The 13,137-nt window shown below is 37.6% G+C and overlaps 1 protein-coding gene across 1 annotated transcript in view; it reads right to left on the reverse strand.

Annotated features, from left to right (window-relative positions):
- GSTCD (glutathione S-transferase C-terminal domain containing) overlaps positions 1-13,092 on the reverse strand; it is a 60,575-nt gene extending 47,483 nt beyond the window's left edge. Inside the window, 6 exon segments of the mRNA XM_050338020.1 lie at positions 1,763-1,856; positions 2,557-2,811; positions 6,093-6,338; positions 6,340-6,555; positions 7,827-8,258; positions 12,990-13,092. Of these exon segments, the coding sequence (XP_050193977.1) occupies positions 1,763-1,856; positions 2,557-2,811; positions 6,093-6,338; positions 6,340-6,555; positions 7,827-8,237 (1,222 nt within the window). The 5' untranslated portion in view covers positions 8,238-8,258; positions 12,990-13,092.
- Positions 13,093-13,137: the final 45 nt, after the last annotated feature.

Genomic DNA, 13,137 nt, shown 5'->3' on the forward strand with positions numbered 1-13,137 from the left:
ATGGACAACCATTTGGAGTTTCCCTATATCAGAAAATGGCATCAGCATTACTGTGATCTTGAGTGAAGGAAGCTGAAATCTCTCTCTCAGCACCTTGTTAAGCTAGCAAAACTTCCCAAAAAATGGACTGAAAATAAATTTCATAGATTAATGTCATTAGTAACCATTTCAGGAAACATGAAGAAAAGAGAGAGCAAGCAGGAAACACAGGCAGGAAAGAGCAGGAGCTGATTTTTCTCCACAGTCTAACTAAGTACAAGAGCCTCCTTACAGCAAAACATTTCCAAATATATATTCATTATGTGCTTTTTTATGTTATGCATATTTTTCACAATTTTCTTTCAAACAGAAGAGATCTTGACAAAAGTATGAACTAAAACTTTAGCCAAAAGCTTAAACATTGGAAAGTAGCAAAAATGTTCATTCACTTCTGACAAAATACTGGAACTTGTCACAGAAATTCAAGACAAATAATCCTCCCCAGGCATTTCAGCAGACTACAAAGGCTACTTTAACATTAAGAAATAAATCCAAAACATCCCCAGAAGTCTGAAGAAGCAAGATGTAACACAGACAGAAGCAAATCTAAGTTTGGTTTTGTTTCGGTTTTTTTTTCTTCCATGCTAAAGGAAGAATCTATAACTAAACCAGGGTGTTTAACACCCCAGTAAACTTTTCTCTCAGAACAAAACCGGAGGAAAATAGTGTTAGAAGTATGGATACTTTCTATAAAACATAAAACTACTAATGACACACATGTGAGCTTTGTTATGGCTTTGTGAAATACACACAGATCCAAACCAGAGGAAACCGACTTGTAATTTGATCTTATTTTTACAGCTATGTATATCAGAGACAAGAATACATGATTGTATTCAGTTAGATCATTTTTTTTTTTTGTAAATGTATAGCTCTTCAGGTGATTTCTAACTTATTCTGTGAGAAATTCCACATATTGGTCACTGAAGACCACCTGTACATTGCATGTGTATTTCTGTGTTCTTCAAACCAGTAGCCATCGAATATAAACTGACTCCAGCATCCAAATTATTTTAGTTACACAAAACAACACAAACCTTTTTCTTCCTTGTAGAAAGGAGTTACTGCTCACTAACTTCTTACTGTCTGGCAGTATACATAAGACATTTTAGAGGACACTCTACAGCTGGGTGGAATTGGTATTCAATATTCACAATAGTGATGAAAACAATAAATGTTGTGATAAATCAGGATGTTTTTTTTCTGTAGAACCACAGCCCTTAGGCAACAGAACTGCCCTGCAATCCAGCAAAGCAAACTGCCCCTACAGAGCCAGGAACAGTGCCCCAAAAGGGAATACTCAGTATGTAGCTACCAAACTTTGCTAATGACTAATATTTTCGTCACAATAAAATCATCATCTGCTGCTTTGGGAGACACAGTCCATGTACCCTTTTGTGCCAATGACATTAACATCATGTAGTTTACTATTCTAGGTATAAAGAAAAGTTTAGGGAAGTAGGAAACAGTGGGGGAAAATACGGTTCAGAATTCCAGGTCAATTTTTTTGTTCCCAGTTTGGTCATCAGTTGTTGATGACCTGTGAGGGAAGTCGTGTCACCACATGTCAGAAACAGACTGAATTTTAGAACAGATTTGAAATTGCTTATCTGTTCCATAGAAACACATTGAAAATTGACATATTTTCATAGGAAACACTTAAATGGCTTCACCAGAAGAAGGCACTGTGTAAATATGTACACACATACATAAATCCCCTTACCTTCCCCAGGACTGACTGCAGATGGTAGACTGGTCCAGTCTAGGGTCCAGCTGGGGCATGGATGTGGAGAAAACTTTGCTTCAATTCCATTTTCCTACATGAAAGTAAGAAAAAAATAAGTTAAGACCCTGATCCTTTATCACTGAAGTTGGTATCAAAATTCTCACTGAATTTAATGGCATCAGATCAACAACAACACCTTCAGCCTAACTGAAACTAAACAGGCAGATGACTCCACATTACATGAGATTCAAATTATGTATTTCTCTCATTTTCACAAGAAAGCCCAGTTAATTTTTTTAGGAAATGCTGTCAACCTCTATGCAAAAAGTACTGAGAGTTATGGAAAATGATGGACAGTTTTCTTTAACAAAACTCATTAGAGTTCCCAGATGTTCAAAGTTCTAACAAATAGTAAAAAAAATCAGAAAGGGTTGAATAATGAAGCCAAACATAAAAGCAACATAGTTCTTTCTCATCCTTTACATAAATATCTTTAAAAGATGAATACAACATGGAAATTCAAACAAAAAGTCACTTTGATTATTCTGAATTGTTGACAGGGCTTTCAGCAGTCCTATCTTTGCTCAGTTCCTAAATTGGTCAAATATCAAAAGAGGCAGAAAAAGTAAAATCAATTATAAATCAATTCATATTAGATATAAGAAAAGCAAGACGTATTAAACTGTTCAAGGCTGTCAGAATTAGCTTCTACAATTCCAATAAAATTTTACTTACTACAAATCAAGCAGAATATTGTTACTAAAACTAATTCATTAACAAGCTTAAATTACCATTAGCTTAGTCATAGTTGGCCTTGGACCACCTATAAAATGACTGTCTTCACTCTCCTCTTCTAACTCATCAGGAACTGAAGAGAAGTCCTGTGCCTCTTCCTCTGGAGCAGACATCAACTCTGGAAGTTGGAGAAGCTCCATATTGCATTTGCCAGCAGCTTTCTTTACTCCTGGTACTTCTTGAACTCTTTGATACCAACTGGATATCAGCGGCAAATTTACCAGGTTTCTGCCTTGTTTCTTGCTGGAAACCTAGAAAAATAAAATGGGAAGGTTACTTGCTACTGTAAATTTCTTCCTACAAGCCATCAGAATGCATGAACTACGGAAGTGAGTTCAGCTCCGTGCCGAGCACATGTATTTACAGCATGAGATGGTAACACAACTGCAGGTAGAATTGCCAGTTGGTCATTTAGACTTTATCTGCAATCCCTGTCTGCTTAACAGGATGAAAAGATTTACATGACCAGAGTTAATCATAATTTCAATCAGTAACAAAAAAAGCTCAATTTAAATAATATTCTTAACTATGTGCCATTTCCCAACACAAGAATGATTCCTTTTGGTTGGTAGTCAGAGAAAAACCCAGTGCAGTAATCTGCCATGAATACTGAATTCTAAGCAAGACCATCTGAACGTTGTACTTTCCCACAAGTAGCCTGCAGTTCTCAAAAGCTCATCCACCAACAGCTATTTTGCTGGGAACTGCAAGCCTGAAATACCTTACACTGTGGGGCAACAGCAAAACAGAAACAGGCATACATTTTGCCTCTTCTTTACTGAGGCCTTTGCACTACATCTGCAACTTTTTCTAGCAGTAGTGAATCAAATGTATTTCCTTTTTTAAAGCCTTGTATTTATTCAGACTTTTTTTACAATCTTAATTACATATTTTTGTACAGCAGTGGTAACCAGTATATTTCTTTTCTGAATTAAGTGTATTTGCTTATGAGTTGATGTGGCCTTCAAGAGAAATTAGAATTTTAAGTGTAAAAAGTAAAATAAAAAATTTCTTTAGTAAGAATACGTTGCACATCTTAAAAATTACACCAAATAACACTTTACATTAAAGTCTAGTTACTTTTAAAAAGGATGCATTTGGTGAAATTAAATAATTTTCTTTAGATTCCCAAATGTTTCAAAATAATGAAGATCATCCTCTTAACAGGAGAGGTTGTGAAGTCTCCATCCTCAGAAGCACACCCAAAATATTACTGGATACGATCCTGGAAAACCAGATTTAGCTGACCCTTCTTTAAGCAGGGGGGTTAGACAAGATGAGCTCCAGAGTTGCCCTCCAACCTCACTTATTCCAACCTGAACTACCCTATGATGCTGTGCCCGCTTTAAACAGAACATTAAAAATCATGATTACAGGAAATGGCCATGCAAACACAGCATTTCTCCACTTATCTGTCTGCAGCATGGAAACAGAAATTGGTAAAGAACACTTGAAATGACACAAAATTTCAAGCAGCTCTCTTGCATGCTGAGTTTATAGTATGCTCAGGGTAATCACAAATAATTAGCAATAGCCAAAGGAGCAAAAGAAGGACGAACTATGTGATTTTAGTGTCTAATTTAATACTCTAATAGTAACATAGGCAAAGATACATTAATTCAGTTAAGGAAGAAGTCTTTTGGAAAGCAATTCTAAGAGGCATTGTTACACTTGTTATTGAGTGTTCTAAATTGTATTTTAAAAACTGAATAGTGGTTTCTCCCAGATGAGGAACTGAGCTTCTGTTGAACTACTATTAATTTTCAGCAGTTACAACTAATAGAAAGTGTAACAAAGCTAACCTCAGAAAGATAACTGCAATGGAATGAGGTAATAGAAAACAACTCTTCAGCTTCATTATCTTACTTTTGGTAATTATTATTACAATCAGCTAGTCAGGTCTCCTCACATTTATGGTGTGTCACTTTCCAGACACATACTCACTGAAAGACTTCATTATTATTCACACCCTTAAATCAAAGTGGAAATGCAACTATAGTGATTTTTTTAAACACAATCCAGGAAGTCCAGTTATACAAGTGACAAACAACACTTGAATATGGAATTAAACTCTAGCACTTCCATCAAGAGCAGTTTCAACTCAGTGCTTGCAAGAAGCTTTCAGATGCAAGTTATTCAATTTCAATGATAACTGTAGGAATCAAGGTATAATTTCTTAAAAAATGATCACTTATCAGAGAAGAGAAATAAAGTAACATTACCTGAGAGCTCTTACAATTCAGGTAAAAATGAAACTGAAAGCCAGGTTTTTAGGGCAATCCTTGGTGTGAGCTACACAAGCATATTATAAAATATATAGTTCATCAGTTGCAGACCAGGGCTCAAGGGTCACACATAAAAAGTAAATAATTACATAATTCTCAGCCACTCACAGTACATCTACAGAACAATTTAAATTTCATTGCTGAAAACAATTAAGCATCTGATCCAAGAATTTTCTCATGTCCAGTACCAGTAAATCAAAAAATTACTATAAAAAGTTATGCTTTTCTTATTTAAAAAGGCCTTGGAAAAACAAAGACTGAAATACTTTAAAGATTTTTAAATAGTAGGAAAGCATTTTGTCTTAATACTTTTGTTTAGTATCATCCATACAGAAGCTGCCATTCATCTTCAGTTATTTGATTCACAAATCAAACAAAGCAGATGTGAATTAAGAACCATTTCTGTAAAATAATTCATCACCTTAATTCAGAGGTAGCCGTATTAACCTACTTCTGGACTCCAATATTGCTATCGTCAATCCACTGAAGATGATGATACTGGCTAAAGAAGTTATAAAGTGGACATTTGTCACATTATTAATATTTGATAGTCCCTATCTTGATTTTAGATTGTTTCTCTCAATCTGACGAGCAGCATCTTCTCCGGGAATTCCCTTTGTTTTCAAACACCATAAGGCAACTTTGGCAAAGCAACTTGCAAAATCAGGATGCCAATACCAACCTCGCTCAGAGCTTTTCCTGGCAAGAGACACCACCTTAGCTATAAATCTCACAGAGTAACTGCAGGAATGCTGGTAGCAGGCAAATTCACTGTATCATTTTATTGTAATGGGAAATAAAGACACTGCTGTCATTTCCTTCAATCTTTCCTGTGTGTACATCCTTATAAAACTAAGTACACAGACTGTGCTGAGCACGACTCTTGCACAGACTTGCCACAGAATTTCTTCCCACTGCAGAACCAGTTTTGAAGTTGAGCTCAAGCCATTTGTACTAGGATTCTAAAATTACTATTTTCTGGGCAACTTGGTACCAAAATATTTCAACATAATATTTTAACAGTTAACAGTGTTTACTAAGTATTTGTATGCTATGTATTTAATCATAATTTTAGCGATCTCACCAATCCCTGGTTTTTGTGTTCGTACAAAGACGTATCTTCTGGTTTGGGTTAAGGTCACATTGTAAATGCCATAATGTTTTAGAATAACATATTTTACAACTTTCAAATTCTTAAAAGAGCATACACACACACTAGTTAATATCTGCAGAATCTGTCATCTTACCAAGAACTGATGGATGCATGGCAAAAGCACTAAATCTGCCACGGTAAAATAAAGCCCTTCTGCAAAGATGTGGTCCAAGAGTGGAAGGTCAGAGGTTTTTGTTCTCCTGATGTGGGAGGCCTCTCTGTTGACTGCATCTGATGCTTCCTGGACAAGTAGCTTGGAGAAAGCTACACTCAGTTCCAAACTTGGGGGTGGATGCTCATGCACTTCCCCTGCTTTCAACTCCTTTGTTGCTTCTTCACCAGAGTACGGGCACTGCAGCCTTGGCACCTGCCTTCTGCTGTTGAAGTTTCTGCCTACGAATTTTGTCGTCGTTATGCACTCGGACAGGTTCTCCAAGCTTCCTTTCAAACTGTAAAATGTCAGGAGGAATAGCCTGACAATGCTCAGGAGATGCTGTCAGAAACCTTTCCACAGCCAGAGGAATGCTGATCTCACAAAGTCTGGTCCACTGGCTAACCTGTCAAATAAAGTTATGGAATTAATATCTCTACAGAAAGAGAAACAAAACCCAGGATACATTTTGGTTCACTTTAAGCAAAGAAATTCCACCTTTCTTTCTTAATCTTAGAAACTCAGATATTCTCTATCACTTTTACTACAGCAGAATTAGGAAGCTAAACCTTATATATAAGAGAATGAACAGTTATCCAGTATAGCATATTTTTATTCCTTATTATTGACATAGTATTAGGGTGGTTGCATAACTCACGACAAGCAAAGCTGTGATCAATTTCTGTATATTGTCTCTACCAAATGGTGGTGATAAGACCCGATTACACCAAACAGATTTTGAGCACATTTATTTTCAGAAATGCATTACATTATTAGTGGGCTTTTAACATGCAACATCAAAAAAACTTTTGCCTAACTGACCAGTACTTAAAAAAAAAGTCACTTATTTTTTTCACGCTCTTATCCTTGTTCTCTTTCTCTCATTACCTGTACTTGAAGGTTTTACAATTTTTAAACTCCTGTCTTTTCTTATTCAGTTCACTCACTTGGAAGGCCTCTGAAATATAGAATGAAGCTCTCCAGCAGTTCCAAGAGATTACAGAGGTTTCTGGAGGATGTCAGGGACAACTTCTTTACACCAGCACCATGTGCACTAATAGAGAGATGTGCTCCTCCAGATTGGCTACACACCAACAGGGATGAATAGGGTTGGAAGCACAGTAATCAGCGGCAACCATGGGTGTAGCAATCCTGACAGGATGGAGCTCAACTTCCTGAGAGGAGCGAGGAAGGTAAGTCTAGACAATGAGCTGTCAGAGGAGTAAACTGCTATGTGATAAATAGACTGAAATCTCAACTCAAAGGGTAGTGTTGGTTAGCGAGGATAAGCTAAACATAAGCCAGCAGTGCACCCTGGCAGTGAAGGCTAACAGTGTTATGGTGCTCTTGAAATCAAAATTTAGAATGAATTAGATATTTCTTAGTTTACTTCAAACTTTAGAACTCATTTATACTGTTATTCATGAAACAGAGATCTGATATTTTTTTTAATTTTAAGGGGTTTTTTGTGCTGCTAAGTAGTATCTTCAAAAATAATTATTTTTCATCTGTATACCAAAGTACAGGTACTTCTCCATTGAGAAAATTTCATTTTCTAAGCAAATTAAATTTCTCACTAAAAGAACTTAGTTTACATCAATATTAAGAGTCTACTTCAGAGCATTTAATGCTAATAAAAAAAATCTTATTGTATTTAAGAGAAAGAAAGGCACTCACTTCAGCACAGGCTTTTAAGCAAGTCTTCTTAAAGCCTAAGAGTTCCAAAACATCCTTTTTAGATGGATCTGCCTCATATGTTTTTTGTATTATATGTCTTAAGACAACAGAAAGCCCAGCTCGGCAGAATTTGCCATCTTTCACGACAACTGCAGGTAAACTGCAGCTCTGCACAACCTCTGGAAGCTGACACCTGGAGATTAAATGGACCTCGAGATCGCCAGGGAGGTTTTTTGTCACACACTGATCACCCACATCTTCGCCAGTCGGCACTAAGAAAATTTTAAATAATTTGCAGTCACAGTAGGATAGCAAAAACAGGGAGATAGATGTATGAAGAGGAAAGATACTGTCTCTGTACTGATGAGAAAAAGCCAAATATAAATGTTCTTCAGTGATGCAATCTTTCATCTTCCTCCTGAGTTGAAGTTCCTGAAATAGAAACCAGAGCACGACATTCATAAAAGAAAACAGAATTTAGAACAAAAAAAGTTTTAAAACACTGGTTCTTCCATTATCTGCTACAACTGATTTTAACATAAGACACTACTACAGACATCCTGCCTGTGTGTTTGGACTGTAGGCCCTTTTTGAGAGAAAAGAACAGTTTCATGTATACATTGTCTCTTCATATACAGATCATGGATAGGACAATGACTTGTGTACTTTTTCTTTTTCCTTTTTAGCATATTTCTGACATCAAACAAAACAAACAAAACCAAAAGAAAATGTTTTCTTTTCAATTTTTAAGTGCATAAACATTTTAAAGTAGGTTTTTTGGTTTTTTTAACTGAAAATCTCCCACAACATTAACCATGTATTATTGAAAAAGCAAGTTCCTGAGCACGTGTCTACAACAGTCAGTTCTGTAATACACACTTGTCTTCCTGTAACTGCTAAAAGGCACTTATGGAGGATATTTAGGCCATGGGAAATAATATTGGTTTCTGTATGAAAAATTATTCTAGAGCCTGGGGAGATGATAACTGAAGGACACATAGGAAAATAAACATTCCTTTCACAAATACTACATGAGCACCTCAAACACCCAACTACTTTAAGCAGTTGAATATAACGGTAGCATCACTGAAATTAATATCCTCTCAATATATTAAAAGCTAAAATTAATTTTCCTCATAGTGGTGGGGAAAAAATACATTTTTCCTATTACAGTATTCCATAATAGTTTAACATAAAGCACTGATGCAATAATTTTTATGCTCCATCCTCGGTGGAATTGCCCATTAACCTACAAACCACAGCTCACACTGAAAAGCCTTGGACACTAGATGGGGCTCTTACAGCAAGCGTTACAGACGACAGCTCTAGTGCAGTAAGAGAAAGAAATGTAAATGTTGCTAAGGAAGGCCAGAATGTTTTCTATATACAAATGTATAAAGCACCAGTGACACTGGAACAACACGAGTCTTTCAAATAGCTGTCTGGATTAACAAGGTCTTTGTGCAGTTACATGAATATGATGCAATTATTTAAAAAGCAAAAAAAGGTTTTCATTTGATATATCCTGATTGTTTGATTATTTTTTCTTCATGTAGACACGTACATCAAATTTACTACTTCATATTATCTATCACGGGGCCAAACCAACTGCCTAAAAGGCGGCAGTGGAAGAATAAAACCACATCCACCTGACACTAAGATCATACTAATGACTGTTATAGCAAAGTATTTTTAAACCGTTACATGACATGCTATTGTCTCAGAACAGTGGTTCTACTATTGCTGTAGTACTGTTGCTTTCCTTTAATTAATACACCTGCCACACAGAGAACAGGACAATACATAATGAAATACCTACTTTCCCAGAAGCTATTTTAGTTGGATAAATCTTGACAGCATGTAAGTCAAGACAGACTCAATATCGTAAGTACAGCTCTGTGGCAGAAATCACATAGTGAAGGCACTGCTAAGGAGGCAAGTGAAGAAGAGTTAGTCTTACCTGTTAAACCCATAGTGACCAGCACCTAAACTCCTATTCTCAACTACAGTACTACTTTCAGTATTAAACAGTACCCTCCTATGTATTTCGGTTATTATTTTTATTTTCCAAGGGAACTCAAGGAGCACACAAGCCCATCTTTTCCTGGCCACTCTGACATACACATATATCTTACCAATCACTTCACTGATTAATTTTTTTTTCTTGTTGTTGACCTTACTGGACACAACCAGTTCTTTTGGTCATTATCATGCTATACAGAACTGATAAATACTTCGGTAAATTCTGATGAGGTTTCTATTTCCAAGGTATAATATTCTATGGTTTCCAGCTGTTAATAACCTGTTGTTACAAATTATTCCACATCCATCATTCATCCAAGTAAAACATTAATCTTTTTACCACAGAGGTACTCTCAACAGGTACACTGACCCTTGCCCACTTTCATCCAGAGTAGCAGCTCTGAAGCACTGCAGTTTCACCACAAAGGGTTATGTGTCATTAGACTAAAAGTAAAACAGAAGTGTTTAAAAGATGTCCAAGTAGAGGTACTACTAACCAGACTACTGCTTGAAAACTGGTAAACGAGAGGGCCATTTTCTTGTTGACCTCAATGTGAATTCTCCTCCAACCTGTTGAACAAAATTACTTCTACCCAGTAGCAATGAGTAACAGACAGCAGCTGGCAGACAGTCCCAGGGACAGTAACTTACTGGAAATAATGAGTTGTTGGTCATTGGCCTGCTTTGTATTCAACCCAGTAAACACAGCTGATGCTATCCTATTAATCCACCTGTATTGTTTCAGTTTAAAATACTTCTGGTCAAATTAAACCACTCTCATCCTCAGGTGTACAACTACCAAAAGTCATGCAAACCATGTAAACCAATATTAGGATCTTGCTGAAGCAGGGATGTAGTCCAGAACCACCCACTCCATTCTTTTTACAGGGTTAGAAAACGGGAATATGAATGCAGGCTTGTACAGGCAATCAGATTTCTCTCAGCTAAAGGCCCTGATCCTGCAAGTTCTCATGGTGCCTGACACAGTATCTTTGCAATATACTGTTCCACTATTTTAAAATATAGTCCTAAATTCTTCTCATACACTACACTATTATATTTTTAATTCCCAAAGCCCCAAAGAACAGGAAATAGCAACTACAGGGATGTTTATCATTACATACTTTTCAGACTAGGAGAACAAACTTTAAAAGGTAAGGAGAGCAAGCTTTGGAAAACCCCACTCTGCTGAGCTTTTCAACATCAATCTAATACTTTTCAACATCAAGCTAATACTTTAATTACTTAATGCTTTCATTTCCACAAGAACTTTAAAGAGTAATTTTAACAAAATTGGCTTCTGTCATGACCTCCTTACGTATTTCATTAGAATAGCAAAGCATTCAGTCTGTACTTATTTGTATTGCTGGTTATTGTAAAAGCTTCTATGTCCCTTCATCACAACAGTAACTGCACATCTCCCAAAAAGCCTTGCAAGGTGCAAGTTTCCTGTGTTACCATTATACATGTGACAAAACAGAAGCACAAAGAGAATTTTTAGTTCACTGTCATACAGGAAGTCTGTCCTAGAGAAAGTCTAAAAAACAGAACATTTTTCTTAAAGGATTTGTTGTTTGGTTGGTTGTGAGATTTTGGGATTTTTTTAAGGCCAGCCTAGGACAATGAAAATTACAATCAGGCTAATTTTGTTCTCAAGTCTCTCACAGAAGAGAAACTAAATTAATCTGTCCAGGATTTCTGTCTATAAGTGACTTTACCCGTGTTTCCACATTATTTCTTGTGAGAAGGCCACCTTGAATTGTCACCTCAAACAAACTGTACACCCTTACACTGCCATATCCTACCCCCCCACATCTTTTACTTCAGAGAATTCCTCCTAACATCTCGTCTCTAAGCACTGACATGCACAAAGTTGTTTGCCATACTTTTTGTTCCCACAAGACAGGTGTTTTTCCACACCGTTTTGGCCCTGTAGAGTCTACCTTCCTTGTGAATGTTATGCACAGCCTTTCGTCTCAATAGCCTGCCTGGCTGCCTGTTCTCACTTAAGTGTTTTCACAGAACTGCTACCCTTCCATTAAACGTGATACGTTGATTAATCCCTTGGCATCTTACTAAGACAAAAGCACACACAGGTATACACAATAAAACAAAACATGCAACACAGAGCTGACAAAAACCTAACACAACATTGCGCTATTTGCTCACAGCATTTTTCCCAGCACTTTTTTCTCCAATCAGACTATAAATTCTGTGGGAAGAGGTGGCTTTTTATTCTACTGGCCTTATTTACATGGCCACTATTTAAAAAAGGGGAAATGAGAAGCAATGACCAATACAGGATTTGCACCATAATGTAAAGACAAGATAAATGTTGTCTACCTTTGGTATAAAAGTCACCGTGGCTATTTAAAACAATAAACATTATGTAAGTATAATGTTGACTAACTACTGGGTTTTACCGCTTTCTCTTCCCTTTCAACATGCACTAAACGACAGATTAATTAGTTTCACTCAGCTGCCGTGTTAACAATGTAATAAAATCACTGCAAGAGTTTCCCTGAAAATGAAAACCTAAAAAACTCAAAATTAATAAATAAGTACATAAGCATCCTCTTCCTTTCAGTTTGAATGAAATTCATTCCTTTCAGAATGAAAGACATCATTCATGTGATGATTACTACAGGGTAACGCAGAACTTTTGCTACAACAGATGCATTAAGGCTTCAGAAACGCTCAATATAACGTTATTTAAAAACGCAGCCAATATTTAACTTAGTGCAAAGCAATATCTGTGTGCCTTAAGGCACATGACTTCGGAGGATGGAGATACATTTCTATCCAGGCGACCCATTCGCTGTATGAGTCCAGGGCCACCACTGCACCCTCGAGGGAGCCCAGAAGCTTTTCATGAAGAGCTTCGGACAGGTCTACGAATAAAGTGGAAGCTGCGGACGGTTCAAGAAGACAGAAGAAGACCAGGAGCAGAACTGAGGGAGGCAGCGCGCTGGAACTCGGCTGTGGCAGAGAACAACACCGCCGGGAGAGAACTCCCTCACACACCCGCGCCGCTGAACCTCCGCTCCCAGCTCCCCTCAGCGCTCGGCCTCCCCGCCAAAACCGGGCCCGGCGATCCCACTCCGATCCCTTCCCCCCTCGTTTCGGTCTGTTTTTCCTTACCCGGCCCGGCCGCGCCCGCCCCGGCTCCGCCTTTTCCTGCCCCGGCCCCGCGCACCGCACGGAACTGCCGCCCGCCGGCCTCGGGGCGCGGGGGGACCGGTGCGGTGGCGGACCCGCCTGGGAGCCTTCTTCCTCCTCCTCCTCCTCC

Source organism: Myiozetetes cayanensis, unplaced genomic scaffold, assembly GCF_022539395.1.
Source record: "Myiozetetes cayanensis isolate MyiCay16 unplaced genomic scaffold, myiCay2020 scf7, whole genome shotgun sequence".
In the NCBI taxonomy this organism is placed as follows: domain Eukaryota; kingdom Metazoa; phylum Chordata; class Aves; order Passeriformes; family Tyrannidae; genus Myiozetetes; species Myiozetetes cayanensis.